Source organism: Schistocerca piceifrons, chromosome 10, assembly GCF_021461385.2.
Source record: "Schistocerca piceifrons isolate TAMUIC-IGC-003096 chromosome 10, iqSchPice1.1, whole genome shotgun sequence".
NCBI classification, from domain to species: Eukaryota; Metazoa; Arthropoda; class Insecta; order Orthoptera; family Acrididae; genus Schistocerca; species Schistocerca piceifrons.
Genome location: NC_060147.1, coordinates 119,436,336 through 119,463,082, shown reverse-complemented (window position 1 = coordinate 119,463,082; position 26,747 = coordinate 119,436,336). Strand labels below are relative to the sequence as shown.

The 26,747-nt window shown below is 42.4% G+C and overlaps 1 protein-coding gene across 4 annotated transcripts in view; it reads left to right on the top strand.

Moving 5' to 3' along the window:
* Positions 1–26,747, top strand: part of LOC124718856 (F-box/LRR-repeat protein 2-like) — a 143,463-nt gene that overhangs the window by 104,696 nt on the left and 12,020 nt on the right. For all 4 annotated transcript variants that reach the window (XM_047244482.1, XM_047244484.1, XM_047244481.1 and 1 more), the window contains exon 12: positions 855–977. In XM_047244482.1, coding sequence (XP_047100438.1) covers positions 855–977 — 123 coding nt within the window. The remainder of the gene's footprint in view (positions 1–854; positions 978–26,747) is intronic.

Here is a 26,747-nt window from a genome sequence, read left to right as displayed (position 1 = left end):
ACATAACCGCATCCTTTACTAGAACTTCAACTGCCTTCCACTGTAGCAAAGCACGCACTTCTCAAAATCATTGTCACCTCTCACAAACTTGTATTTCAGTGTACATTTAATGGAAGAAAGGTCCTGGGCTATCCTTGAGTCACACCTATCCCTAACCCCTTGCACATGGGTCATCTTGATGTGGGATACCCAGATAGGAGACCTGTCTTCATCCAGTCCCACCAGAGGCATATCTTACCCTATCACACCCAGGACAACCACCTGTGAATGCAGTTGCATTGTATACCAGCTGTAACTAGTGCACAGCTTTCTTCTTCTTCTTCTTCTCCTTCTTCTAGCAAGTGAAGGGCTACCATCTATTGTGCTCTTTAGCGAAGGAGACCAGTGACAGCTTGCTTAGAGCACCAATGTGCTAGTTGTAAATTTGACTTCAAATGTGTTCTTTGTGGATCCTGTCCTCAAATATGAGATTGTCTGAATGATGCAGATGAGAATCAACCTTCCACCCCATTCTTCTATCCAGTGATCCCTCCTGGGTCACTCTCTCCTGTGAGTAACATCGTGATTACATCACTGTAGTTTACTAAATGTAAACAAGTGTTACTAAATGTAAACATGTGTTATTACACTTGCATTTTCTACAACCTTATACCTTTGTTCTTTGATAACCCTCTTTCTCTCCTTGTCAGTTTCTTTCGTCTACCTCCTTCAGCTACCTTTCACACTTTTTTGTTTTAGCATGTACCTGTGCGTAGTGATTAAAATAATTGGCCTGTACCATTTACAGTGCAAAAGTACCTCTGGTGGATGATGACATTGACACAATAACAGCAGAATTTCCACATTTTTCACAGGAACCTGAATGTCAAGTGGTGTCGACGTGTGCCCGGGGGTGTGAAACGGCTGATGGAACTGATGCCAGCTGTCAGAATCCATGGCAGCTTCAAGGAATGGGACCTGCCTGAAGACATTGTGAGGTGGGACTGGTGACACAAGTGCCCAGTACACGGCACGCAACTCGTTGACATGAGTTGTGTACACACACACACACACACACACACACACACACAGTCAGCGGTGCTCGGAGGGAGTTGAGATTCTTGCAGTGGCAGCCAGCTCCCCGGTGAATGGCTGCCGCTCAGTGGGCGATAGTGTGTGGCGCAGCAGCGACCCTGCACCGTCAATTGTGAGAGGCAGGTGCCGTGCCTGAATTTCAACTGGCTGGCTCCCTGCTCTCCTGGTCAGGACTCCGGCTTGCTGATGGATTGGGCCCAGAATAGCCCTGTTGTGCCACAGCTTAGTGCAGGAGGCAGGTACAGCGACAGAAGCTCGAACTGGTTGCTGCAGCTGGCAGCTCACCTCGTACCCTCGTCAGCCGTAACATCCGTGTCTCGATAGTACTCCTGGGCTGCAAATGAATCTGCTACCAAAATTGAAGCCATATACAAAGGATAGCAGCACACTTGTTATGCCAATGACCCACTTCATGTTTTTGACAACACTACAGAAACCTGTCGGAGAAATCCCCACGCTTCCACTGCAAGAATCTTATCACTGTGTTGGCAGATTTTACCGAGCTGAGCCTGGCCTCTCTCACCATAAATAGACAGCATGCTTACTGTGATTTTCAGTGCTTTACCATTATACTCGAAGTGATGCTACACTACCCCTGTCTGTGGGAATACCCAGCCCTCTGGGTTCCCACTTGGGATACATCTCCAACCGAGATTCCAAAGCCATGTGTACCTTTTCATACTTACAGGACAAGTTTCCACCAGAAGAGTCTCAGGTGGCTTAACCCCAGAGGTTCAGAGAGCACATTTATATCATTTTCTACACTTTATCTTATGCTACTAGGCTACTTATTACTTCTCTACTTAAAAGTCCATTATACCTGCGCCAGCGAAACATTGCACTTGACAGTTCGCTTTTTGTCAAGTTAGGTTGGCTATATTGTAATAGTGATTCAACAGCAGCCTCCATACACACAGCAGACGATACAGTTTTCCGCCCTGCCTCATAAATGCAAGCAATTGAGCAATCACAGAGTATATAAAAACTCGTTTTTAGTTATTCTACAATGGCAGAAGTAAACAACCGTATAATAATGCATGCAAAAGCATAACAATGCACATCCTTTCGATAACGGGGTAAAGAAATACAGAAAACAAGCATCTGATGACTGGTACTTTAAAATCAATACTATACATAGTTTACAAAATAAATAATAACTGAGATTGCAATAAATAACTAATATTAGTAATTTTTCATTCACCAGTTTACATCGATAATGACGCAATTCCATCCAGCTTGCGATCGTCACTGTTGTCCGATTCATCATCAAAACAGTGTTCATCGTCATCAGCAAGACAAATCATTAACTTTTCATGGCCACGGATAATACCTTCTATTGTCTATGCTGCTCGTATAAGCTTCTTGATGTGCTCAACTTTTTTTCTCCATGAGGCTGCATTCACAGTCACAAGAGCTTCACGCAACAGCTTTTCCACCTCTGTTATTGTAAAGGACTTGTTGTTGTTTCTTACGTACATTTTTACATCACTCCGTACTAACTCAATAGGGTTGAAATGGCAGTGATATGGTGGCAGCCTTATTACATTATGACCCTGCTCCTTGGCAATTTCGTCTGCTACATATGTAGGTGTCTTAGGCTTATTTTCTTTAACAAGATAATATAATAGAACCTTTGTCATACTCATATCCGCTGCAATATTCGAGCCTGTAACCACTGCACCATAACTTCTTTCCGATCATTTGTGGTTGGGGCTTTGTTCAGTATCACCAAGTGATATGGAGCATTGTCCATTACGATTGTTGTAGGGATAGGAAATTGTTTTAAAAGGTTCCTGAACCACTCAACAAATCGTGTGTGATCCATATCTTCATGATAATCACCAGTGTTTTTTGATCTAAAAACTAAAAGTGCATCAGGGACAAAACCACTGGAGGAGCCTGCATGGACCACAATTAATATAGCTCCTCTTCCCGTCAGCTGATGGCCGCTACTTCTGGGTGTGTTATCTGTCCAGCATTTACTGACAGCTTCCCCGGCATTAACCCACCTTTTGTCTAGCCAAATTATGGAATGAATGTCTCTGCTCACAATTTTGTGCAAGAAAATGCTTTGAGCAGTAACAATATGTGCCCTTTCTAACAGTACTTTGCGTCCGTCTAGCGTTTTGTACCGGAAACCCATATTTTTTAGCACAATTTTTAGTGATGTTTTACCATCCCTGAATAATTCACTTTCTTTTAAAGAAACTAATAACTTAGCTACAGTTGAATACTCTTTTCTGCTGTAGTAAGCATAAACATGCCTGCGAATTGCATCAGTCTGGAAAGAATCTAAATCTGTGATAGGATTAGGCCGCTTTTTCTTCTTTCCTGGGGTCGTTAAAAATGTATTATTTGATCCAGACAGCTCGGAATCATTACGGCTCACTTCAGTATCTTCCAAGTTTTGTAGTAATACTCCCTTACTTACTACGGTTCTTGCATTAATTCCAGGAGTTTTCGACGTATGTTTCACCACTTTATCGGGAGGAATTGATGGCTATCCATGAATGCTTACATAGTAAAACTCACGAATTCTGCGTAGGAACTCCAGTGCCTGTCTGTTTAGCGGCACCCCTCAATGCAAAGGATTGTCACTAGGTGAACGAAGTCTTTTTGGTGGCATTTTCTATGTATTTAAACTCACAATGTAACAAAAGTCACAACGATATAGAACACAGTACAATGAAAACATGCGGTAAACAAGATACAATTCATGTTGTTTAGACATTCCCTAAACAAAGCAAGCAACGCATTAACTTTAACGTAACAGCACGTGAGTAACAGCAGTGCTCACTGCGCTGTGATTGGCTGGCGCTCTGCACTGAACGCCTCTCGTTCTTCACTTGTTACACTGTTATGCTGCCAATTTTGTACGCAAACGTCAAGTGCAATGAAACTTCGTGGCAGATTAAAACTGTATGCCGGACCGAGACTTGAACTCGGGACCTTTGCCTTTTGCGGGCAAGTGCTCTACCAGGTCCCGAGTTCGAGTCTCGTTCCGGCACGCAGTTTTTATCTGCCAGGAAGTTTCGTATCAGGGCACATTCCGCTGTAGAGTGAAAATTTCATTTTAGTCAAGTGCAATGTTTCAGCGGCCCGGGTATAGGCTCCCATCACTTTGTGCATTTATCTTTTGCTTCCTGCTAATCATGCCCATTGGCATGCCCTTGCGGCTTGTTCCTTGGCCTTATTACTTCACAATCTCTAGGAAATACATTTCTTATCACCACACAATCTATTTATTTTCAATGCTAGGTACCTTGCCATGTTCATGTATATATAACTTATCCTTCCACACTTAAAACTAAAAATAACGCTGTAGAACTTCACCCTTCTAATAGGTTGTCCATAAAAAATAGTCTCCTAATTTGATTTTGCTTTGCTCTTTTGTTGTGGTTAATGAAAGGAGTTTTACCAATGCTAGAATCCGATAATCATAGGAAATGCTTGGCAGTGAGAAGTATGGGGTAGTTTAAGCACCCTTGTCATTTGTATGTGTAGTTGATGAATGTTAGGGTTCTGGTTTTACATGTTTTGGAACAGATCCTTAATCTCTGAAGTTGGCAATCTGTTATAGAGCATTTGTAAAACAACAAGATTAATAATTTACTCCTCCACACTTTTTGAACTAATGCTGCTGAATTTTTAAGTCAAACACTCTTTAAATAGTCTGTTCTTATATTTCTCAAATTTGACATAACACATTGCTTCTGATGAGACTTTTACAACATAACTTCATGAACACATGGGAGTGCAATGAGACATTGAACAATCACACCTCCACACGTCCATCCAACATAGACACATGTTAGAAACTTTCTTAAGTCTCCCCTGCCATATTATGACTAGACTACATTTCATCTTCAGAGAGTAACATAAACCAAAAATGAAAAAGTTCTATATATAAAACAATTGAAAAGCCAGGGTGGAATGTAAACAATATTGTGAAAGGAAAGTTGCTACTCCCCATATATCGGAGATGCCTACGTGACAAAACAGGCCGTACTCCGCTATGTTCGCTGTGTCCAAGGGTTGCGGCTTGTAACGGCTCTCGAGCCTCGTGATGCAGTGTAGTCCGCTCTTGTTAGCAGGGTAAACATTACACATAAGCTAGGCCTGGTCGTGTCCGCCTCGCTGATAGTAAGAATTTCCAAGCCTACATCTTACTTGATTTTTAACCCTGTTTTCTATCATTCGCGACATCTCCCTTCCCCAGGGGAAAATTTTCTAAGCTTGGACTCTCGAGGTTAGGCTACAAAATTTTACATTTCTATGTGCGGTGCCAGTGAAACTTGCAAGACTTTATTTTAAAACATGTTTTCACATCATAAACTCTAATACAAGTACATTGTCATAAAAATAGAAAGCACAATGTAAGTACAACTGACATTTGGTTGTTCGTTGTCCACACTTGTCGTGGTAACTTCCACAAGTCCAGAACTTTACCTAATATTACCAAGGTTTCACATAATTTTTTTAAAATGCATGATCACTTTAAAATTTCATACACATAGTGTACAACACAACACAAAAGAAAAGGAATAGGTAAAAGGTTACATAAAATATTATACAACATAGTTTATCATTCAACTTCAAATTACGCTTGTACATAATTTTTAAGTTGTATTTTCATCACCTATCTGTTTTGAGTACCGACAACTCCACTGTATTTGCACGTGGTTCGATTTGTTTAGTGAGTTGTGGCATTTGACTTTGCTCTCTCCACTGCACTCAATAAGGGGGAGTAGTATATCATGTATACTTTAATTCATACTCTCCACCATCTTCCTCCTCTCCACACTGTACAGAATGGAGGGAAGGAGCGTATCGGACACTTCTTTTATGGTGGCTATCTGTTACCACCGTATTTGTCACACACACTTCAGCACAGCAATTTCCTCCTGCTTGACACAATCTTGTGCCACACCCTCGACAATACTTAAAATAGATACATGAGCAACATATTATAATAATTACAACTAGGGTTACTTAACCTGTGTATCCCCACACGGAATACATACTTTGTGACCATCCTCGGAAGGTTGTTCGCTGCTGGTATTCTATTTCGCTTTATAGTCAATCTATTTTGTGACTTGTTATCTTTAGGTTATCTAAGTGCCTTACACTATGTTCTAAGGGTAACAATACAGGTATTTTTGTGACTCCTGCTTCTCCTCATTTATCATACAACAGTCTATATCTAAACTTAATATAGGTACTACGTCATTCTTGCTTACATTAGTACAATTTAAGTGGTCTGCTTGTAGCATGACTTATGCACCATATCCTTTGCACTGGCTTGTAAATGTTAATTTACGAGTACCTCTTATGATAAGATCGTTAGGGGGTAACTCATTGCACAATATTGTTAAACCCTTGTCCTTGGGTGCGATGTACAGCCATTCATTGTCATGTATCTGCGTCCAGATACTTTCATTCAGTATGATATACTTTTGATTGCAGTCTTTTGGAACTTCTCTTATAGGGTGCAGCATATGAGCTTCACATTGCTGTGGTCATAGGTGAACATTAAAACAAACCTCTGCTTGCAAATATGACTTTTCAGCGTTACCATTGTACAGTGTAACTGGTCATGGGACAGTAGCGAGTACTGTCGTTTCGCATCATCAGTCAGCAAGTAGTTTTTCTCAGGCTCTATATAAGCGAACAATTTCTTTGCCTGATCATACTCCGTGGGTAAATGGCCATATTCTATATAACATATATATGTTACTCTCCACTAAAAGTACATTTAACATCTATATCTATTATACGAAGTAACAGATACTCTTGGCCGACCAGTGTGGCCGAGCGGTTCTAGGCACTTCAGTCTGGAACCGCACGACCGTTACGGTCGCAGGTTCGAATCCTGCCTCGGGCATGGATGTGTGTGATGTCCTTAGGTTAGTTAGGTTTAAGTAGTTCTAAGTTCTAGGGGACTGATGACCTCAAAAGTTAAGTCCCATAGTGCTCAGAGCCATTTGAACAGATACCCTTGGTCCTTCGTGAGTTCAATGGGGAACTTTTTGTCTCTTAAATCATCTTTTATCAGTTCTAAATACTTGACCACCTGTACGGGGTTAATCAAGTGTGGTTCTAATAGACCTTTCTGTGTGTTCACTATTGCAGAGACTAATAAGTCATATTCCCTCTCGAGTTCATTGAACATATAAGTAATCTCCATTATTTGCTCTGTAATAGAGAATCAGGGCATGTTGTACCTTCCTATTAGTGCTATTCTCATAATCCTCTACAAGCATACTTGGTTTTCTTATTCCTTCTGCAATGATCTGAGTATTCTTAGTTACCTCATTAATTGTTTGATTCACCCGTGCCAGTGACGCTCTCACAATGGTCACTTGTTCTTTGGACAATCGTAACAGCTCTCTTTGCTGTTCCTCGAGTACGTCTATTTTGACTTTGAAGAATGCCGCATCATCTTCATCTAATGTGCCAAACAATACCTTACTTGCCTCCCCTATAAGATTTAATCTTCCTCTTTTGACCCTCTGTTGTTCATGCCTAGCCAACTGATCAATCAACTCTTTTGATCTAGAAATTTTGCTCACATGCCATTGCACGGTTTGCTGTACATTCTCGCACTCTCCGGTGCTTAACTTTGCATGATTCAGCTTATGCATGCAATGTGTTACCGCTCAATTGGCAACCACTTGCGTGTCCTCAAATTTGTCATGCAGTTCCTTGAGGTTAAAATAGCTCACCACTCTCCATGTAGTGCTGTACAAACTCATATTGCCCTGGTTGTGGTAGTAAATTCCCGGCACTGACTGGAATTTTTGCATTCGTACATCTTGCGGTGGCGCTTCTCATCCCCCTAGGCTGATCTGCAAGATACTCCCGACTAGCTCTGTCACCCACAGTGCCTTCGTCCTTGGCATCTGTAATAGAAACATACTTGTCACTCTTCTGGTCCTTTATCGCCTGTGATCCTTCTTCCTTCTACATCACGTCTTCTAATAAATGTTCACATTTCCGTTCAGTAAAATTCCTTCAGCCTATTAGCATGCACTTTTATACATTTCTTCCCTTGTAGCCGAATTACTGCATTAGGTTCTTGCACATCAACCACAGTAAATGGCCCTCGCCATTGGCTATCTAATTTCTTCAATTGTCCCCGATGCACGCTCTTGTCATACAGCAATACGCGATCATTCCTTCTAAATTCCCTCGGGTTTTGTGTTTTGTAGTAGTTATTCTTGTTTCTTTCTTTGCTCACTTGTGTTGCCTCACAGGCATCTTGGTGTAACATTTGTAGTCACTGTCGAATCTCTGTCACTGATTTGTCATAACTGTAGATTACGTTTGCTGGTTTCTTTTGTAGCCATCCCGGAAAACTGCGCTTCCTGCCAAAGAAAAATTTGAATGGTGTGTATCCCTTGGTACTATGAGTAGTAGTATTGTACACAAAACATGCAAATGCAACCCATCTGTCCCAATCTGTCTGGTCCTGGTTCACATTGTGTCGCACCATCTCCGTCAGGGTACGGTGTGTACATTCTAGCACTCCATTGGACTGCGGATGGTACACTGTCATTTGTATTTTCTCTATTCTCAGTAGTTTGCAGACTCATTTCATGGTATCACCTACGAAATTGCTCCCCATGTCACTCAACAGAGCTGTCGGGAACCCAAATTTTAAAATAAAGCTTTCCACCAATTTTCGTGGAAGCATATCTGCGTCTTGCCGAGCTATTGGTTCAGCTATTACTAACTTTGTGAGAGTCTTGAAAAGTCAAAATATATTTGTGCCCAGACTAGGTAATGGGTAATGGACCTACTATATCGATATCATGGCGCTCAAATATAAATTCTAGGGTTGGAGTTAGCTCTAGTGGTTGCTTAGTCTTAGCTTGTGTGATCTTGTTCTTTTGGCAACTTTTGCATGTCCTTATGAACTTCTCTCTGTCAGCTTTCGTACCTGGCCATGTATAATACTGTTTTATTTGTTCATACGTCCTTCCCATTCCTTGATGGCCTACTATGGGAGATGTGCAATTTATCCTCTGCGCTCAGAACATTGTCTTTGTTTATCTGGGATGTGTTACTGCCTCCGCTTATCTCTGTCACGTCAGCTGTCTCTTTGGGGTCTGCTGTCTCAGCTGTCACCTCTGTCTCAGTTATCTCATTGCTATTAGAGTCCTTGATTGTGGTCTTATTTGCGGTGTCCCCTCACTTATCTTCTTGCCTGTCAGTCTCGTTTGTGTCCCTCTTTGTAACCTGTTGTGTTTGTCGCCGTCTTGTACACTCTGAATGCGTGATAGCGTGCTGGCCACGCAATTTTGCTTTCCTTCCTTATGTAAGATTTGGTAATCATATTCTTCCAACTTTAACCGAAGCTTCGTTAATCTTGATGATGGATCTGTAATGCTACCTAGCCACATCAGTGGTTTATGGTCCGTGAGTATCTTGAACTTCCTTCGAAAGAGATAAGGTAGGAAATACCTGTCCATACTATGGCAAGCAACTCTCGCTCTATTGTACTGTAATTCAGCTCTGCCTTCTTGAGAGTACGTGATATGTATGCAGTTGATAAATCCTTTCCCATTGGACCTTGACTCAAATATACCCCTAACGTGTACTTACTGGCATCACTCGTTAATGAAAACTCTTTAGTGAAGTCTGGACAATGTAGTATCGGTGGCTTGGTTAACGTCTCTTCCAAATCTTTGAAGTGCCTCTTCCTGCGCTTCCACCCAAACATACGGAACTCCTTTCTTTAATAGTTCGTGCAGGGGTTTCGCAATTTTGCTAAAGTTGCTCAAAAATCTTTGGTAGTATCTGATCATGCTCAGATAACTTTTTAAGTCAGCAGTTGTCCTTGGTCGTCGATACTTTCACATTCCTGCTACTTTAGTGGGATCGGATTCCAGACCTTCTGCTGTCAAAACGTGCCACAAAAACGTAACTTCCGTCCTTAGGAATTCACATTTGTCAACTTGCAAGTTTAGATTTTCTTTCAGTAAGTGATCAAATACTTCCTCAAGTGACGCACCCACCATCGTTGCATGAGACATCAGGAACTATATCGCTGATATCACTATTTGATTCTCCAGATAGAGGATTATCCTGCAGTAATATTTCAAGCACTTCGTCTTCGGAAAGGTGACGAGACATTTTCCACTAGATGCAACACACACAGTAGTAGTGTCCACTTGTATGGAACAAATAACTGTCGGCTTATAAAGTATTGGCAACGATCACACTTTACAAGAATAAAACAAAGGAAATGCAGCAACAGTTGCGGATTCAATGCAGCATTATTGGGTAATAATACTGCAAGAGAGAAATGGGGTCGCATTTAACCCCAATGGTATTCAGTGGTTCTCTCTGATTTTCTGCAAAACTAAATATTTTCAAAAAGTTGTATTAATATATTACGAACCCATTACTTAATTCAGGAAAAGTCTGAATATTTCATAATTTTTAGGAATAGGAAATAAGGTACATTTTACATAAAATTACGGCCTGGGTTCATTATAGACCCCATGGTATTAGGAGGGTTAACCGTTGGAATGTGGATGGAGCTGTCTTCAGGCCCATCGTCATCCTATTGTATTCATAATGGCCTGTAGGTGTGCTAAATGCCGTCTTTTATCGATCCCGTTTGTCAATCAGGACTTGATAGTACCCTTTCTCAAGATCTAGGGTTGAGAAATACTTTGCGTTTCCTAGGCTATCTAGTATTTCATCAATTCTGAGCAGTGGGTAGACCATATTCAACGACGTATCATTTAATTTCCGATAATCGATAACCACTCTCCACTTTTGTGTGTCACTGGCATCAAGCTTCTTTGGTAGTAATAACCGAGGGAAGTTCAATGGACTTGGTACTCGGTGATATTGTGCCGTCATCCAGCATGCTGTTTATTTCCTTTTTCAGTGCTTCATGCTTTGCTTGGAGGATTCGGTAAGTCCTCTTGATTTATGACTGTCCCTTCTGCTTCAGGTACTAATGGAATCTGGTGTTTCAGTACAGTGGTGTAGGTGAGCACGTCTCCCAGTAAATGAAATACATCATTATACACCAAACACAACTCCTGTATGTCTTCTTGCTCTTCTTGGTTGAAGTGCTCTACACACGTTTTCTTTCAACAAGGTCTGCCACAGTTTTCTCCTGCCTTTCTTTCCATGCGGTGCACGTAGGATTTTACAACTGCTCGGTGGCGGAATTCGTTCCGCTAATACCGGTCTAATCTCTTGTTTTGGAATTACCGCTTCACTCCCTAGTTTTCGTGTCACGCAAACTTTTATAAATCTTTCTTCTTGCGGCCCGATTCTTATTTCTTCAGAGTCCTTCGGGGCTGGAGACATGTCACTCCTACTCGTCGTGACCTTACATTGATTCTTTGCTCTTCTGTATGGCCATTTACTTTGCTTAGTTTCATTTTCCTTTGGTTTCGTACAACCCTCTTGGGACGGCACAGGCAGCGGCCGGCTGACGCCCCTTACCGTGTATTTGTCTTGATCAATACCCTCATTATCTACGTGGAATGGGCCTCTGTCATTCGTTTGCGTTGCGGCGACTGTTTCTGTGCACGGTGACCTTGGCCGGCTTCTTTCCAAACCTCGTTACAGCTGCGTAACTTGCTCGTAAAGTCGTCCCGTTTCCATCATTTTATACAGTTAATCTATTGATGGTTGCTTCTTTGCGTTCTTCTCACAACTCTATTCATTTGCCTCGTACCTGCATTCTTCTATGGTCATAATCCAACACCGCTTTATTTTTGTCCACGAACTCCCGTCCCAGTAAACCATCAAATGGCAAATCAGTACACTCATTCACTACTTGGAACTGTGTGACCCAGTTGCTTCCCTCACTGTTGCTGAAATGTACTGACGCAGGACCCTCTGTCCTGACTTCTTGGTTGACGATGCTTTTTATCATTACCGCCCTTCTAGGATCCCACTGCATGTTTTCCTTCAGAACCTTGGACTGTATAAGGTTAATATGGGCACCACTATCTATCGGTAACTTTGTTTCAGAGCCTTTCGCATCCTTGCTCTGTACGCATATATAATCATTTTTCCCCATGCGGTCAGCAGCTCATATGATTCCTGACGCAGCGTAATGGAACTGCAGCATTACGCCCGCTGCTTGTTTCCTTGCACATTTTTCCTGTGTATGGTAGCCCACTTACATTCATGACAATCACGAGCATGGTGTCCCGTTCGGTGACACGTGAAGCGTGTCACTGGCTTTGCTCTAGTACACGGGGGCAAGTGTCCCGTCAGATTACATGCCGTACATCATATTGGTCGGGGACACTGTGCCCATGATCCAGTCCCTTTGAAATCACCAACATCCCTTTCTTTTATGGGTAGCTGATTACGTTCTGTCGTTTGGGGAATGTCCTTTATAGTGTCTGTCTTCTGGACAGTATACTTTTTGCTGCACTCATGCTATACATGCCCTTCTTTCGCGCAGTTAAAACATTTCATGCTAATTCTTTTCTCCGGCCAGGCTACAGTTGCTACGTGGCGCATGTCTCTTTCTATGGTTATTGCACACTCCTCGGTAGCTGCTAAATCAATAGCTTCGGACAGGGTGATCCGTTCACCTTGGGCCCGTATAACTGTCTTTAGGATTGGAAGGAAAATCAGCATTTGCCATATTTTGTTGTTTTATTGTCAGCAAAATCGATTTTCAGTCACTTAGCGATTTTGCTGACAATAAAAGCTTGTGGTTATAGCTTGATATCAGTGCCTACCAATTTTAATTGTATATTATAGCACTGAGGATGGTCACTAAGTGACTGAAAATCAATTTTGCTGACAATAAAACAACAAAATACGGCCAATGCTGATTTTCCTTCCAGTTCTATCCACTATTTGGTCGTGGTGCGCACAACACGCCATGGAGTCGCCGATCAATAACTGTCTTTATCTGCTTGTCATACAACCCTTGTGTAAACATGGCCCGTCCTAACTTCCCTATTAATGCATTGCATCCCGCAATTTCTTCATCATCCATGACCCTCTTCATTGCCTCTCGAAAATGGAATTGCATGGAATCCATGCGAGAGCCTCATTGAACCACACTTTCCCCCTTTTCTTGCCTACTATTGAACATGGTGCAGGCATAATAATCAATAGTGCGTTTACTTTCATAATTTTCTAACAAAATTGCCCTCACGCCAGACCAAATTTCTGTGTGATCTCTAACTAATAGCTTACTGCGGGTGGAGCCCGTTATTTGGCCAATAATAAACTTTAAAAATACTAGCTTATAACTAGGATCTACTAAGTTGTAAGCACTATCACAATTATCTATGAAGTCGGACAGTTTTTCTCTGTCCCCCTCCAATTTATGTGGTACTAACTTGGTGGCCTCACTATAACTTAAATATAATCTGTTCTCACTGAGGTTTATTTGCATATTCCCACCTGAGTCTACTGCGTCAGCGTTTCCCATCTTCACTAACCTTGTTTCTTGTGGCCTGTACGGCGAACTCGGCGCTCTCGATGGCACCACGTGGATCTGCCCGCAACAAGTGCGGCGCGAGATGGATCAGCCGCCGCAGTAGCGCAGACCTGCGACCTTCTGATCCCGCGATGGCGCGATGCGACGCTGGTGCCGCGTTGGCGTGAAGCGACGACCCTCTGCGTAGACACGGTGCATCTACACGCTCCTCTGTGTTGGCGCGATGCAACGACAGACTGTGTAGACGCAGTGCGTGTACCCTTGGGCTCTGCATTGGCGTGATGCGACGACCCTATTCGTAGACATGGTGCGTCTACCCTCTGGCTCTGTGCTGGTGCTATTTGATGCCCCTTTGCCTGTTCCTATACTCTATTTCTGCCAATTCTCCACCCCTACCCCACACCTGACACCAAATAGTTTTCTCCTCCTGTCGTGTCCCACTGACGAGCCGTGAGAGGGAGTGGAAGGACTGCAAGAATACATGTCAAAGAACTTACTTGGCAGGAGGTCCCGTGGTCGTGGGCTGCCTTCTGTGCACTTGCTCCACTGAAAAGAGGGCTGTAGGCTGAGTTAGAATACGGAACTCGGCTGGGATCTCAGGGTACACTGGATGCAATCATAAATCATTGCATGAGTATATGTACAGTGGAAGCACCCCTGGCACATCGATTTTATAAACAGTTCTATTTACAAAGTCTACTAACTGCCTTCTTAGTAGTGTAACTTCTCATAGCTCCCTAAGTCCCGATATAGCAGAGGCAGGTGCACTAGACTAAGTGTTGACTGCATGGAAATGAGTCTTAAGTCCTCTCGTGGCTACACAGCACTGCACTACAATCTCACAGCATCATAACTCCAGCTAAACCATATCTGATCGACTGACCAGCTGCTACGTCACTGCCATCAATCCCCCAACACTATGGCGGCTAGCCTTTATATAGGCGGTAGTGCACCCGGCACCACTTGTTCTAGAAGTTTCCAGTACTCTTGAGTATTGCGTGTGTGTCACGCGGCAGCATGTGATGCCTACGTGACAAAACAGGCCGTACTCCGCTATGTTTGCAGTGTCCAAGGGTTGCGGCTTGTAACGGCTCTCGAGCCTCGTGATGCAGCGTAGTCCGCTCTTGTTAGCAGGGTAAACATTACACATAAGCTAGGCCTGGTCATGTCCGCCTCGCTGATAGTAAGAATTTCCAAGCCTACATCTTACTTGATTTTTAACCCTGTTTTCTATCATTCGCGACATCTCCCTTCCCCAGGGGAAAATTTTCTAAGCTCGGACTCTCGAGGTTAGGCTACAAAATTTTACATTTCTATGTGCGGTGCCAGTGAAATTTGCAAGACTTTATTTTAAAACATGGTTTCACATCATAAACTCTAATACAAGGACATTGTCATAAAAATAGAAAGCACAATGTAAGTACAACTGACATTTGGTTGTTTGTTGTCCACACTTGTCGCGGTAACTTCCACAAGTCCAGAGCTTTACATGATATTACCAAGGTTTCACATAATTTTTTTAAAATGCATGGTAACTTTAAAATTTCATACACATAGTTTACAACACAACACAAAAGAGAAGGAATAGGTAAAAGGTTGCATAAAATATTATACAACATAGTTTATCATTCAACTTCAAATTACGCTTGTACATAATTTTTAAGTTGTATTTTCATCTCCTATCTGTTTTGAGTACCGACGACTCCACTGTATTTGCACGTGGTTCGATTTGTTTAGTGAGTTGTGGCCTTTGACTTTGCTCTCTCCACTGCACTCAATAAGGGAGAGGAGTACGTCATGTATACTTTAATTCATACTCTCCACCATCTTCCTCCTCTCCATACTGTACAGAATGGAGGGAAGGAGCGTATCGGACACTTCTTTTATGGTGGCTATCTGTTACCACCGTATTTGTCACACACACTTTAGCACAGCAATTTCCTCCTGCTTGACACAATCTTCTGCCACACACTCGACAATACTTAAAATAGATACATGAGCAACATATTATAATAATTACAACTAGGGTTACTTAACCTGTGTATCCCCACACGGAATACATACTTTGTGACCATCCTCGGAAGGTTGTTCGCTGCTGGTATTCTATTTCGCTTTATAGTCAATCTATTTTGTGACTTGTTATCTTTAGGTTATCTAAGTGTCTTACACTATGTTCTAAGGGTAACAATACAGGTATTTTTGTGACTCCTGCTTCTCCTCATTTATCATACAACAGTCTATATCTAAACTTAACATAGGTACTACGTCATTCTTGCTTACATTAGTACAATTTAAGTGGTCTGCTTGTAGCATGACTTATGCACCATATCCTTTGCACTGGCTTGTAAATGTTAATTTACGAGTACCTCTTATGATAAGATCGTTAGGGGGTAACTCATTGCACAATATTGTTAAACCCTTGTACTTGGGTGCAACGTACAGCCATTCATTGTCGTGTATCTACGTCCAGATACTTTCATTCAGTATGATATACTTGCAATCTTTTGGAACTTCTCTTATAGGGTGCAGCATACGAGCTTTCACATTGCTGTGGTCATAGGTGAACATTAAAACAAACCTCTGCTTGCAAATATGACTTTTCAGCGTTACCATTGTACAGTGTAACTGGTCATGGGACAGTAGCGAGTACTGTCGTTTCGTATCATCAGTCAGCAAGTAGTTTTTCTCAGGCTCTATATAAGCGAACAATTTCTTTGCCTGATCATACTCCGTGGGTAAATGGCCATATTCTATATAACATATATATGTTACTGTCCACTAAAGGTACATTTAACATCTATATCTATTATACGAAGTAACAGATACTCTTGGCCGACCAGTGTGGCCGAGCAGTTCTAGGCACTTCAGTCTGGAACCGCACGACCGTTACGGTCGCAGGTTCGAATCCTGCCTCGGGCATGGATGTGTGTGATGTCCTTAGGTTAGTTAGGTTTAAGTAGTTCTAAGTTCTAGGGGACTGATGACCTCAAAAGTTAAGTCCCATAGTGCTCAGAGCCATTTGAACAGATACCCTTGGTCCTTCGTGAGTTCAGTGGGGAACTTTTTGTCTCTTAAATCATCTTTTATCAGTTCTAAATACTTGACCACCTGCACGGGGTTAATCAAGTGTGGTTCTAATAGACCTTTCTGTGTGTTCGCTATTGCAGAGACTAATAAGTCATATTCCCTCTCGAGTTCATTGAACATATAAGTAATCTCCATTATTTGCTCTGTAATAGAGAATCAGGGCATGTTGTACCTTCCTATTAGTGCTATTCTCATAATCCTCTACAAGCATACTTGGTTTTCTTATTCCTTCTGCAATGATCTGAGTATTCTTAGTTACCTCATTAATTGTTTGATTCACCCGTGCCAGTGACGCTCTCACAATGGTCACTTGTTCTTTGGACAATCGTAACAGCTCTCTTTGCTGTTCCTCGAGTACGTCTATTTTGACTTTGAAGAATGCCGCATCATCTTCATCTAATGTGCCAAACAATACCTTACTTGCCTCCCCTATAAGATTTAATCTTCCTCTTTTGACCCTCTGTTGTTCATGCCTAGCCAACTGATCAATCAACTCTTTTGATCTAGAAATTTTGCTCACATGCCATTGCACGGTTTGCTGTACATTCTCGCACTCTCCGGTGCTTAACTTTGCATGATTCAGCTTATGCATGCAATGTGTTACCGCTCAATTGGCAACCACTTGCGTGTCCTCAAATTTGTCATGCAGTTCCTTGAGGTTAAAATAGCTCACCACTCTCCATGTAGTGCTGTACAAACTCATATTGCCCTGGTTGTGGTAGTAAATTCCCGGCACTGACTGGAATTTTTGCATTCGTACATCTTGCGGTGGCGCTTCTCATCCCCCTAGGCTGATCTGCAAGATACTCCCGACTAGCTCTGTCACCCACAGTGCCTTCGTCCTTGGCATCTGTAATAGAAACATACTTGTCACTCTTCTGGTCCTTTATCGCCTGTGATCCTTCTTCCTTCTACATCACGTCTTCTAATAAATGTTCACATTTCCGTTCAGTAAAATTCCTTCAGCCTATTAGCATGCACTTTTATACATTTCTTCCCTTGTAGCCGAATTACTGCATTAGGTTCTTGCACATCAACCACAGTAAATGGCCCTCGCCATTGGCTATCTAATTTCTTCAATTGTCCCCGATGCACGCTCTTGTCATACAGCAATACGCGATCATTCCTTCTAAATTCCCTCGGGTTTTGTGTTTTGTAGTAGTTATTCTTGTTTCTTTCTTTGCTCACTTGTGTTGCCTCACAGGCATCTTGGTGTAACATTTGTAGTCACTGTCGAATCTCTGTCACTGATTTGTCATAACTGTAGATTACGTTTGCTGGTTTCTTTTGTAGCCATCCCGGAAAACTGCGCTTCCTGCCAAAGAAAAATTTGAATGGTGTGTATCCCTTGGTACTATGAGTAGTAGTATTGTACACAAAACATGCAAATGCAACCCATCTGTCCCAATCTGTCTGGTCCTGGTTCACATTGTGTCGCACCATCTCCGTCAGGGTACGGTGTGTACATTCTAGCACTCCATTGGACTGCGGATGGTACACTGTCATTTGTATTTTCTCTATTCTCAGTAGTTTGCAGACTCATTTCATGGTATCACCTACGAAATTGCTCCCCATGTCACTCAACAGAGCTGTCGGGAACCCAAATTTTAAAATAAAGCTTTCCACCAATTTTCGTGGAAGCATATCTGCGTCTTGCCGAGCTATTGGTTCAGCTATTACTAACTTTGTGAGAGTCTTGAAAAGTCAAAATATATTTGTGCCCAGACTAGGTAATGGGTAATGGACCTACTATATCGATATCATGGCGCTCAAATATAAATTCTAGGGTTGGAGTTAGCTCTAGTGGTTGCTTAGTCTTAGCTTGTGTGATCTTGTTCTTTTGGCAACTTTTGCATGTCCTTATGAACTTCTCTCTGTCAGCTTTCGTACCTGGCCATGTATAATACTGTTTTATTTGTTCATACGTCCTTCCCATTCCTTGATGGCCTACTATGGGAGATGTGCAATTTATCCTCTGCGCTCAGAACATTGTCTTTGTTTATCTGGGATGTGTTACTGCCTCCGCTTATCTCTGTCACGTCAGCTGTCTCTTTGGGGTCTGCTGTCTCAGCTGTCACCTCTGTCTCAGTTATCTCATTGCTATTAGAGTCCTTGATTGTGGTCTTATTTGCGGTGTCCCCTCACTTATCTTCTTGCCTGTCAGTCTCGTTTGTGTCCCTCTTTGTAACCTGTTGTGTTTGTCGCCGTCTTGTACACTCTGAATGCGTGATAGCGTGCTGGCCACGCAATTTTGCTTTCCTTCCTTATGTAAGATTTGGTAATCATATTCTTCCAACTTTAACCGAAGCTTCGTTAATCTTGATGATGGATCTGTAATGCTACCTAGCCACATCAGTGGTTTATGGTCCGTGAGTATCTTGAACTTCCTTCGAAAGAGATAAGGTAGGAAATACCTGTCCATACTATGGCAAGCAACTCTCGCTCTATTGTACTGTAATTCAGCTCTGCCTTCTTGAGAGTACGTGATATGTATGCAGTTGATAAATCCTTTCCCATTGGACCTTGACTCAAATATACCCCTAACGTGTACTTACTGGCATCACTCGTTAATGAAAACTCTTTAGTGAAGTCTGGACAATGTAGTATCGGTGGCTTGGTTAACGTCTCTTCCAAATCTTTGAAGTGCCTCTTCCTGCGCTTCCACCCAGACATACGGAACTCCTTTCTTTAATAGTTCGTGCAGGGGTTTCGCAATTTTGCTAAAGTTGCTCAAAAATCTTTGGTAGTATCTGATCATGCTCAGATAACTTTTTAAGTCAGCAGTTGTCCTTGGTCGTCGATACTTTCACATTCCTGCTACTTTAGTGGGATCGGATTCCAGACCTTCTGCTGTCAAAACGTGCCACAAAAACGTAACTTCCGTCCTTAGGAATTCACATTTGTCAACTTGCAAGTTTAGATTTTCTTTCAGTAAGTGATCAAATACTTCCTCAAGTGACGCACCCACCATCGTTGCATGAGACATCAGGAACTATATCGCTGATATCACTATTTGATTCTCCAGATAGAGGATTATCCTGCAGTAATATTTCAAGCACTTCGTCTTCGGAAAGGTGACGAGACATTTTCCACTAGATGCAACACACACAGTAGTAGTGTCCACTTGTATGGAACAAATAACTGTCGGCTTATAAAGTATTGGCAACGATCACACTTTACAAGAATAAAACAAAGGAAATGCAGCAACAGTTGCGGATTCAATGCAGCATTATTGGGTAATAATACTGCAAGAGAGAAATGGGGTCGCATTTAACCCCAATGGTATTCAGTGGTTCTCTCTGATTTTCTGCAAAACTAAATATTTTCAAAAAGTTGTATTAATATATTACGAACCCATTACTTAATTCAGGAAAAGTCTGAATATTTCATAATTTTTAGGAATAGGAAATAAGGTACATTTTACATAAAATTACGGCCTGGGTTCATTATAGACCCCATGGTATTAGGAGGGTTAACCGTTGGAATGTGGATGGAGCTGTCTTCAGGCCCATCGTCATCCTATTGTATTCATAATGGCCTGTAGGTGTGCTAAATGCCGTCTTTTATCGATCCCGTTTGTCAATCAGGACTTGATAGTACCCTTTCTCAAGATCTAGGGTTGAGAAATACTTTGCGTTTCCTAGGCTATCTAGTATTTCATCAATTCTGAGCAGTGGGTAGACCATATTCAACGACGTATCATTTAATTTCCGATAATCGATAACCACTCTCCACTTTTGTGTGTCACTGGCATCAAGCTTCTTTGGTAGTAATAACCGAGGGAAGTTCAATGGACTTGGTACTCGGTGATATTGTGCCGTCATCCAGCATGCTGTTTATTTCCTTTTTCAGTGCTTCCTGCTTTGCTTGGGGGATTCGGTAAGTCCTCTTGATTTATGACTGTCCCTTCTGCTTCAGGTACTAATGGAATCTGGTGTTTCAGTACAGTGGTGTAGGTGAGCACGTCTCCCAGTAAATGAAATACATCATTATACACCAAACACAACTCCTGTATGTCTTCTTGCTCTTCTTGGTTGAAGTGCTCTACACACGTTTTCTTTCAACAAGGTCTGCCACAGTTTTCTCCTGCCTTTCTTTCCATGCGGTGCACGTAGGATTTTACAACTGCTCGGTGGCGGAATTCGTTCCGCTAATACCGGTCTAATCTCTTGTTTTGGAATTACCGCTTCACTCCCTAGTTTTCGTGTCACGCAAACTTTTATAAATCTTTCTTCTTGCGGCCCGATTCTTATTTCTTCAGAGTCCTTCGGGGCTGGAGACATGTCACTCCTACTCGTCGTGACCTTACATTGATTCTTTGCTCTTCTGTATGGCCATTTACTTTGCTTAGTTTCATTTTCCTTTGGTTTCGTACAACCCTCTTGGGACGGCACAGGCAGCGGCCGGCTGACGCCCCTTACCGTGTATTTGTCTTGATCAATACCCTCATTATCTACGTGGAATGGGCCTCTGTCATTCGTTTGCGTTGCGGCGACTGTTTCTGTGCACGGTGACCTTGGCCGGCTTCTTTCCAAACCTCGTTACAGCTGCGTAACTTGCTCGTAAAGTCGTCCCGTTTCCATCATTTTATACAGTTAATCTATTGATGGTTGCTTCTTTGCGTTCTTCTCACAACTCTATTCATTTGCCTCGTACCTGCATTCTTCTATGGTCATAATCCAACACCGCTTTATTTTTGTCCACGAACTCCCGTCCCAGTAAACCATCAAATGGCAAATCAGTACACTCATTCACTACTTGGAACTGTGTGACCCAGTTGCTTCCCTCACTGTTGCTGAAATGTACTGACGCAGGACCCTCTGTCCTGACTTCTTGGTTGACGATGCTTTTTATCATTACCGCCCTTCTAGGATCCCACTGCATGTTTTCCTTCAGAACCTTGGACTGTATAAGGTTAATATGGGCACCACTATCTATCGGTAACTTTGTTTCAGAGCCTTTCGCATCCTTGCTCTGTACGCATATATAATCATTTTTCCCCATGCGGTCAGCAGCTCATATGATTCCTGACGCAGCGTAATGGAACTGCAGCATTACGCCCGCTGCTTGTTTCCTTGCACATTTTTCCTGTGTATGGTAGCCCACTTACATTCATGACAATCACGAGCATGGTGTCCCGTTCGGTGACACGTGAAGCGTGTCACTGGCTTTGCTCTAGTACACGGGGGCAAGTGTCCCGTCAGATTACATGCCGTACATCATATTGGTCGGGGACACTGTGCCCATGATCCAGTCCCTTTGAAATCACCAACATCCCTTTCTTTTATGGGTAGCTGATTACGTTCTGTCGTTTGGGGAATGTCCTTTATAGTGTCTGTCTTCTGGACAGTATACTTTTTGCTGCACTCATGCTATACATGCCCTTCTTTCGCGCAGTTAAAACATTTCATGCTAATTCTTTTCTCCGGCCAGGCTACAGTTGCTACGTGGCGCATGTCTCTTTCTATGGTTATTGCACACTCCTCGGTAGCTGCTAAATCAATAGCTTCGGACAGGGTGATCCGTTCACCTTGGGCCCGTATAACTGTCTTTAGGATTGGAAGGAAAATCAGCATTTGCCATATTTTGTTGTTTTATTGTCAGCAAAATCGATTTTCAGTCACTTAGCGATTTTGCTGACAATAAAAGCTTGTGGTTATAGCTTGATATCAGTGCCTACCAATTTTAATTGTATATTATAGCACTGAGGATGGTCACTAAGTGACTGAAAATCAATTTTGCTGACAATAAAACAACAAAATACGGCCAATGCTGATTTTCCTTCCAGTTCTATCCACTATTTGGTCGTGGTGCGCACAACACGCCATGGAGTCGCCGATCAATAACTGTCTTTATCTGCTTGTCATACAACCCTTGTGTAAACATGGCCCGTCCTAACTTCCCTATTAATGCATTGCATCCCGCAATTTCTTCATCATCCATGACCCTCTTCATTGCCTCTCGAAAATGGAATTGCATGGAATCCATGCGAGAGCCTCATTGAACCACACTTTCCCCCTTTTCTTGCCTACTATTGAACATGGTGCAGGCATAATAATCAATAGTGCGTTTACTTTCATAATTTTCTAACAAAATTGCCCTCACGCCAGACCAAATTTCTGTGTGATCTCTAACTAATAGCTTACTGCGGGTGGAGCCCGTTATTTGGCCAATAATAAACTTTAAAAATACTAGCTTATAACTAGGATCTACTAAGTTGTAAGCACTATCACAATTATCTATGAAGTCGGACAGTTTTTCTCTGTCCCCCTCCAATTTATGTGGTACTAACTTGGTGGCCTCACTATAACTTAAATATAATCTGTTCTCACTGAGGTTTATTTGCATATTCCCACCTGAGTCTACTGCGTCAGCGTTTCCCATCTTCACTAACCTTGTTTCTTGTGGCCTGTACGGCGAACTCGGCGCTCTCGATGGCACCACGTGGATCTGCCCGCAACAAGTGCGGCGCGAGATGGATCAGCCGCCGCAGTAGCGCAGACCTGCGACCTTCTGATCCCGCGATGGCGCGATGCGACGCTGGTGCCGCGTTGGCGTGAAGCGACGACCCTCTGCGTAGACACGGTGCATCTACACGCTCCTCTGTGTTGGCGCGATGCAACGACAGACTGTGTAGACGCAGTGCGTGTACCCTTGGGCTCTGCATTGGCGTGATGCGACGACCCTATTCGTAGACATGGTGCGTCTACCCTCTGGCTCTGTGCTGGTGCTATTTGATGCCCCTTTGCCTGTTCCTATACTCTATTTCTGCCAATTCTCCACCCCTACCCCACACCTGACACCAAATAGTTTTCTCCTCCTGTCGTGTCCCACTGACGAGCCGTGAGAGGGAGTGGAAGGACTGCAAGAATACATGTCAAAGAACTTACTTGGCAGGAGGTCCCGTGGTCGTGGGCTGCCTTCTGTGCACTTGCTCCACTGAAAAGAGGGCTGTAGGCTGAGTTAGAATACGGAACTCGGCTGGGATCTCAGGGTACACTGGATGCAATCATAAATCATTGCATGAGTATATGTACAGTGGAAGCACCCCTGGCACATCGATTTTATAAACAGTTCTATTTACAAAGTCTACTAACTGCCTTCTTAGTAGTGTAACTTCTCATAGCTCCCTAAGTCCCGATATAGCAGAGGCAGGTGCACTAGACTAAGTGTTGACTGCATGGAAATGAGTCTTAAGTCCTCTCGTGGCTACACAGCACTGCACTACAATCTCACAGCATCATAACTCCAGCTAAACCATATCTGATCGACTGACCAGCTGCTACGTCACTGCCATCAATCCCCCAACACTATGGCGGCTAGCCTTTATATAGGCGGTAGTGCACCCGGCACCACTTGTTCTAGAAGTTTCCAGTACTCTTGAGTATTGCGTGTGTGTCACGCGGCAGCATGTGATGCCTACGTGACAAAACAGGCCGTACTCCGCTATGTTTGCAGTGTCCAAGGGTTGCGGCTTGTAACGGCTCTCGAGCCTCGTGATGCAGCGTAGTCCGCTCTTGTTAGCAGGGTAAACATTACACATAAGCTAGGCCTGGTCATGTCCGCCTCGCTGATAGTAAGAATTTCCAAGCCTACATCTTACTTGATTTTTAACCCTGTTTTCTATCATTCGCGACATCTCCCTTCCCCAGGGGAAAATTTTCTAAGCTCGGACTCTCGAGGTTAGGCTACAAAATTTTACATTTCTATGTGCGGTGCCAGTGAAATTTGCAAGACTTTATTTTAAAACATGGTTTCACATCATAAACTCTAATACAAGGACATTGTCATAAAAATAGAAAGCACAATGTAAGTACAACTGACATTTGGTTGTTTGTTGTCCACACTTGTCGCGGTAACTTCCACAAGTCCAGAGCTTTACATGATATTACCAAGGTTTCACATAATTTTTTTAAAATGCATGGTAACTTTAAAATTTCATACACATAGTTTACAACACAACACAAAAGAGAAGGAATAGGTAAAAGGTTACATAAAATATTATACAACATAGTTTATCATTCAACTTCAAATTACGCTTGTACATAATTTTTAAGTTGTATTTTCATCTCCTATCTGTTTTGAGTACTGACGACTCCACTGTATTTGCACGTGGTTCGATTTGTTTAGTGAGTTGTGGCCTTTGACTTTGCTCTCTCCACTGCACTCAATAAGGGAGAGGAGTACGTCATGTATACTTTAATTCATACTCTCCACCATCTTCCTCCTCTCCATACTGTACAGAATGGAGGGAAGGAGCGTATCGGACACTTCTTTTATGGTGGCTATCTGTTACCACCGTATTTGTCACACACACTTTAGCACAGCAATTTCCTCCTGCTTGACACAATCTTCTGCCACACACTCGACAATACTTAAAATAGATACATGAGCAACATATTATAATAATTACAACTAGGGTTACTTAACCTGTGTATCCCCACACGGAATACATACTTTGTGACCATCCTCGGAAGGTTGTTCGCTGCTGGTATTCTATTTCGCTTTATAGTCAATCTATTTTGTGACTTGTTATCTTTAGGTTATCTAAGTGTCTTACACTATGTTCTAAGGGTAACAATACAGGTATTTTTGTGACTCCTGCTTCTCCTCATTTATCATACAACAGTCTATATCTAAACTTAACATAGGTACTACGTCATTCTTGCTTACATTAGTACAATTTAAGTGGTCTGCTTGTAGCATGACTTATGCACCATATCCTTTGCACTGGCTTGTAAATGTTAATTTACGAGTACCTCTTATGATAAGATCGTTAGGGGGTAACTCATTGCACAATATTGTTAAACCCTTGTCCTTGGGTGCAACGTACAGCCATTCATTGTCGTGTATCTACGTCCAGATACTTTCATTCAGTATGATATACTTCTGATTGCAATCTTTTGGAACTTCTCTTATAGGGTGCAGCATACGAGCTTTCACATTGCTGTGGTCATAGGTGAACATTAAAACAAACCTCTGCTTGCAAATATGACTTTTCAGCGTTACCATTGTACAGTGTAACTGGTCATGGGACAGTAGCGAGTACTGTCGTTTCGTATCATCAGTCAGCAAGTAGTTTTTCTCAGGCTCTATATAAGCGAACAATTTCTTTGCCTGATCATACTCCGTGGGTAAATGGCCATATTCTATATAACATATATATGTTACTGTCCACTAAAGGTACATTTAACATCTATATCTATTATACGAAGTAACAGATACTCTTGGCCGACCAGTGTGGCCGAGCAGTTCTAGGCACTTCAGTCTGGAACCGCACGACCGTTACGGTCGCAGGTTCGAATCCTGCCTCGGGCATGGATGTGTGTGATGTCCTTAGGTTAGTTAGGTTTAAGTAGTTCTAAGTTCTAGGGGACTGATGACCTCAAAAGTTAAGTCCCATAGTGCTCAGAGCCATTTGAACAGATACCCTTGGTCCTTCGTGAGTTCAGTGGGGAACTTTTTGTCTCTTAAATCATCTTTTATCAGTTCTAAATACTTGACCACCTGCACGGGGTTAATCAAGTGTGGTTCTAATAGACCTTTCTGTGTGTTCGCTATTGCAGAGACTAATAAGTCATATTCCCTCTCGAGTTCATTGAACATATAAGTAATCTCCATTATTTGCTCTGTAATAGAGAATCAGGGCATGTTGTACCTTCCTATTAGTGCTATTCTCATAATCCTCTACATGCATACTTAGTTTTCTTATTCCTTCTGCAATGATCTGAGTATTCTTAGTTACCTCATTGTTTGATTCACCCCTGCCAGTGACGCTCTCACAATGGTCACTTGTTCTTTGGACAATCGTAACAGCTCTCTCTGCTGTTCCTCGAGTACGTCTATTTTGGCTTTGAAGAATGCCGCATCATCTTCATCTAATGTGCCAAACAATACCTTACTTGCCTCCCCTATAAGATTTAATCTTCCTCTTTTGACCCTCTGTTGTTCATGCCTAGCCAACTGATCAATCAACTCTTTTGATCTAGAAATTTTACTCACATGCCATTGCACGGTTTGCTGTACATTCTCGCACTCTCCGGTGCTTAACTTTGCCTGATTCAGCTTATGCATGCAATGTGTTACCGCTCAATTGGCAACCACTTGCGTGTCCTCAAATTTGTCATGCAGTTCCTTGAGG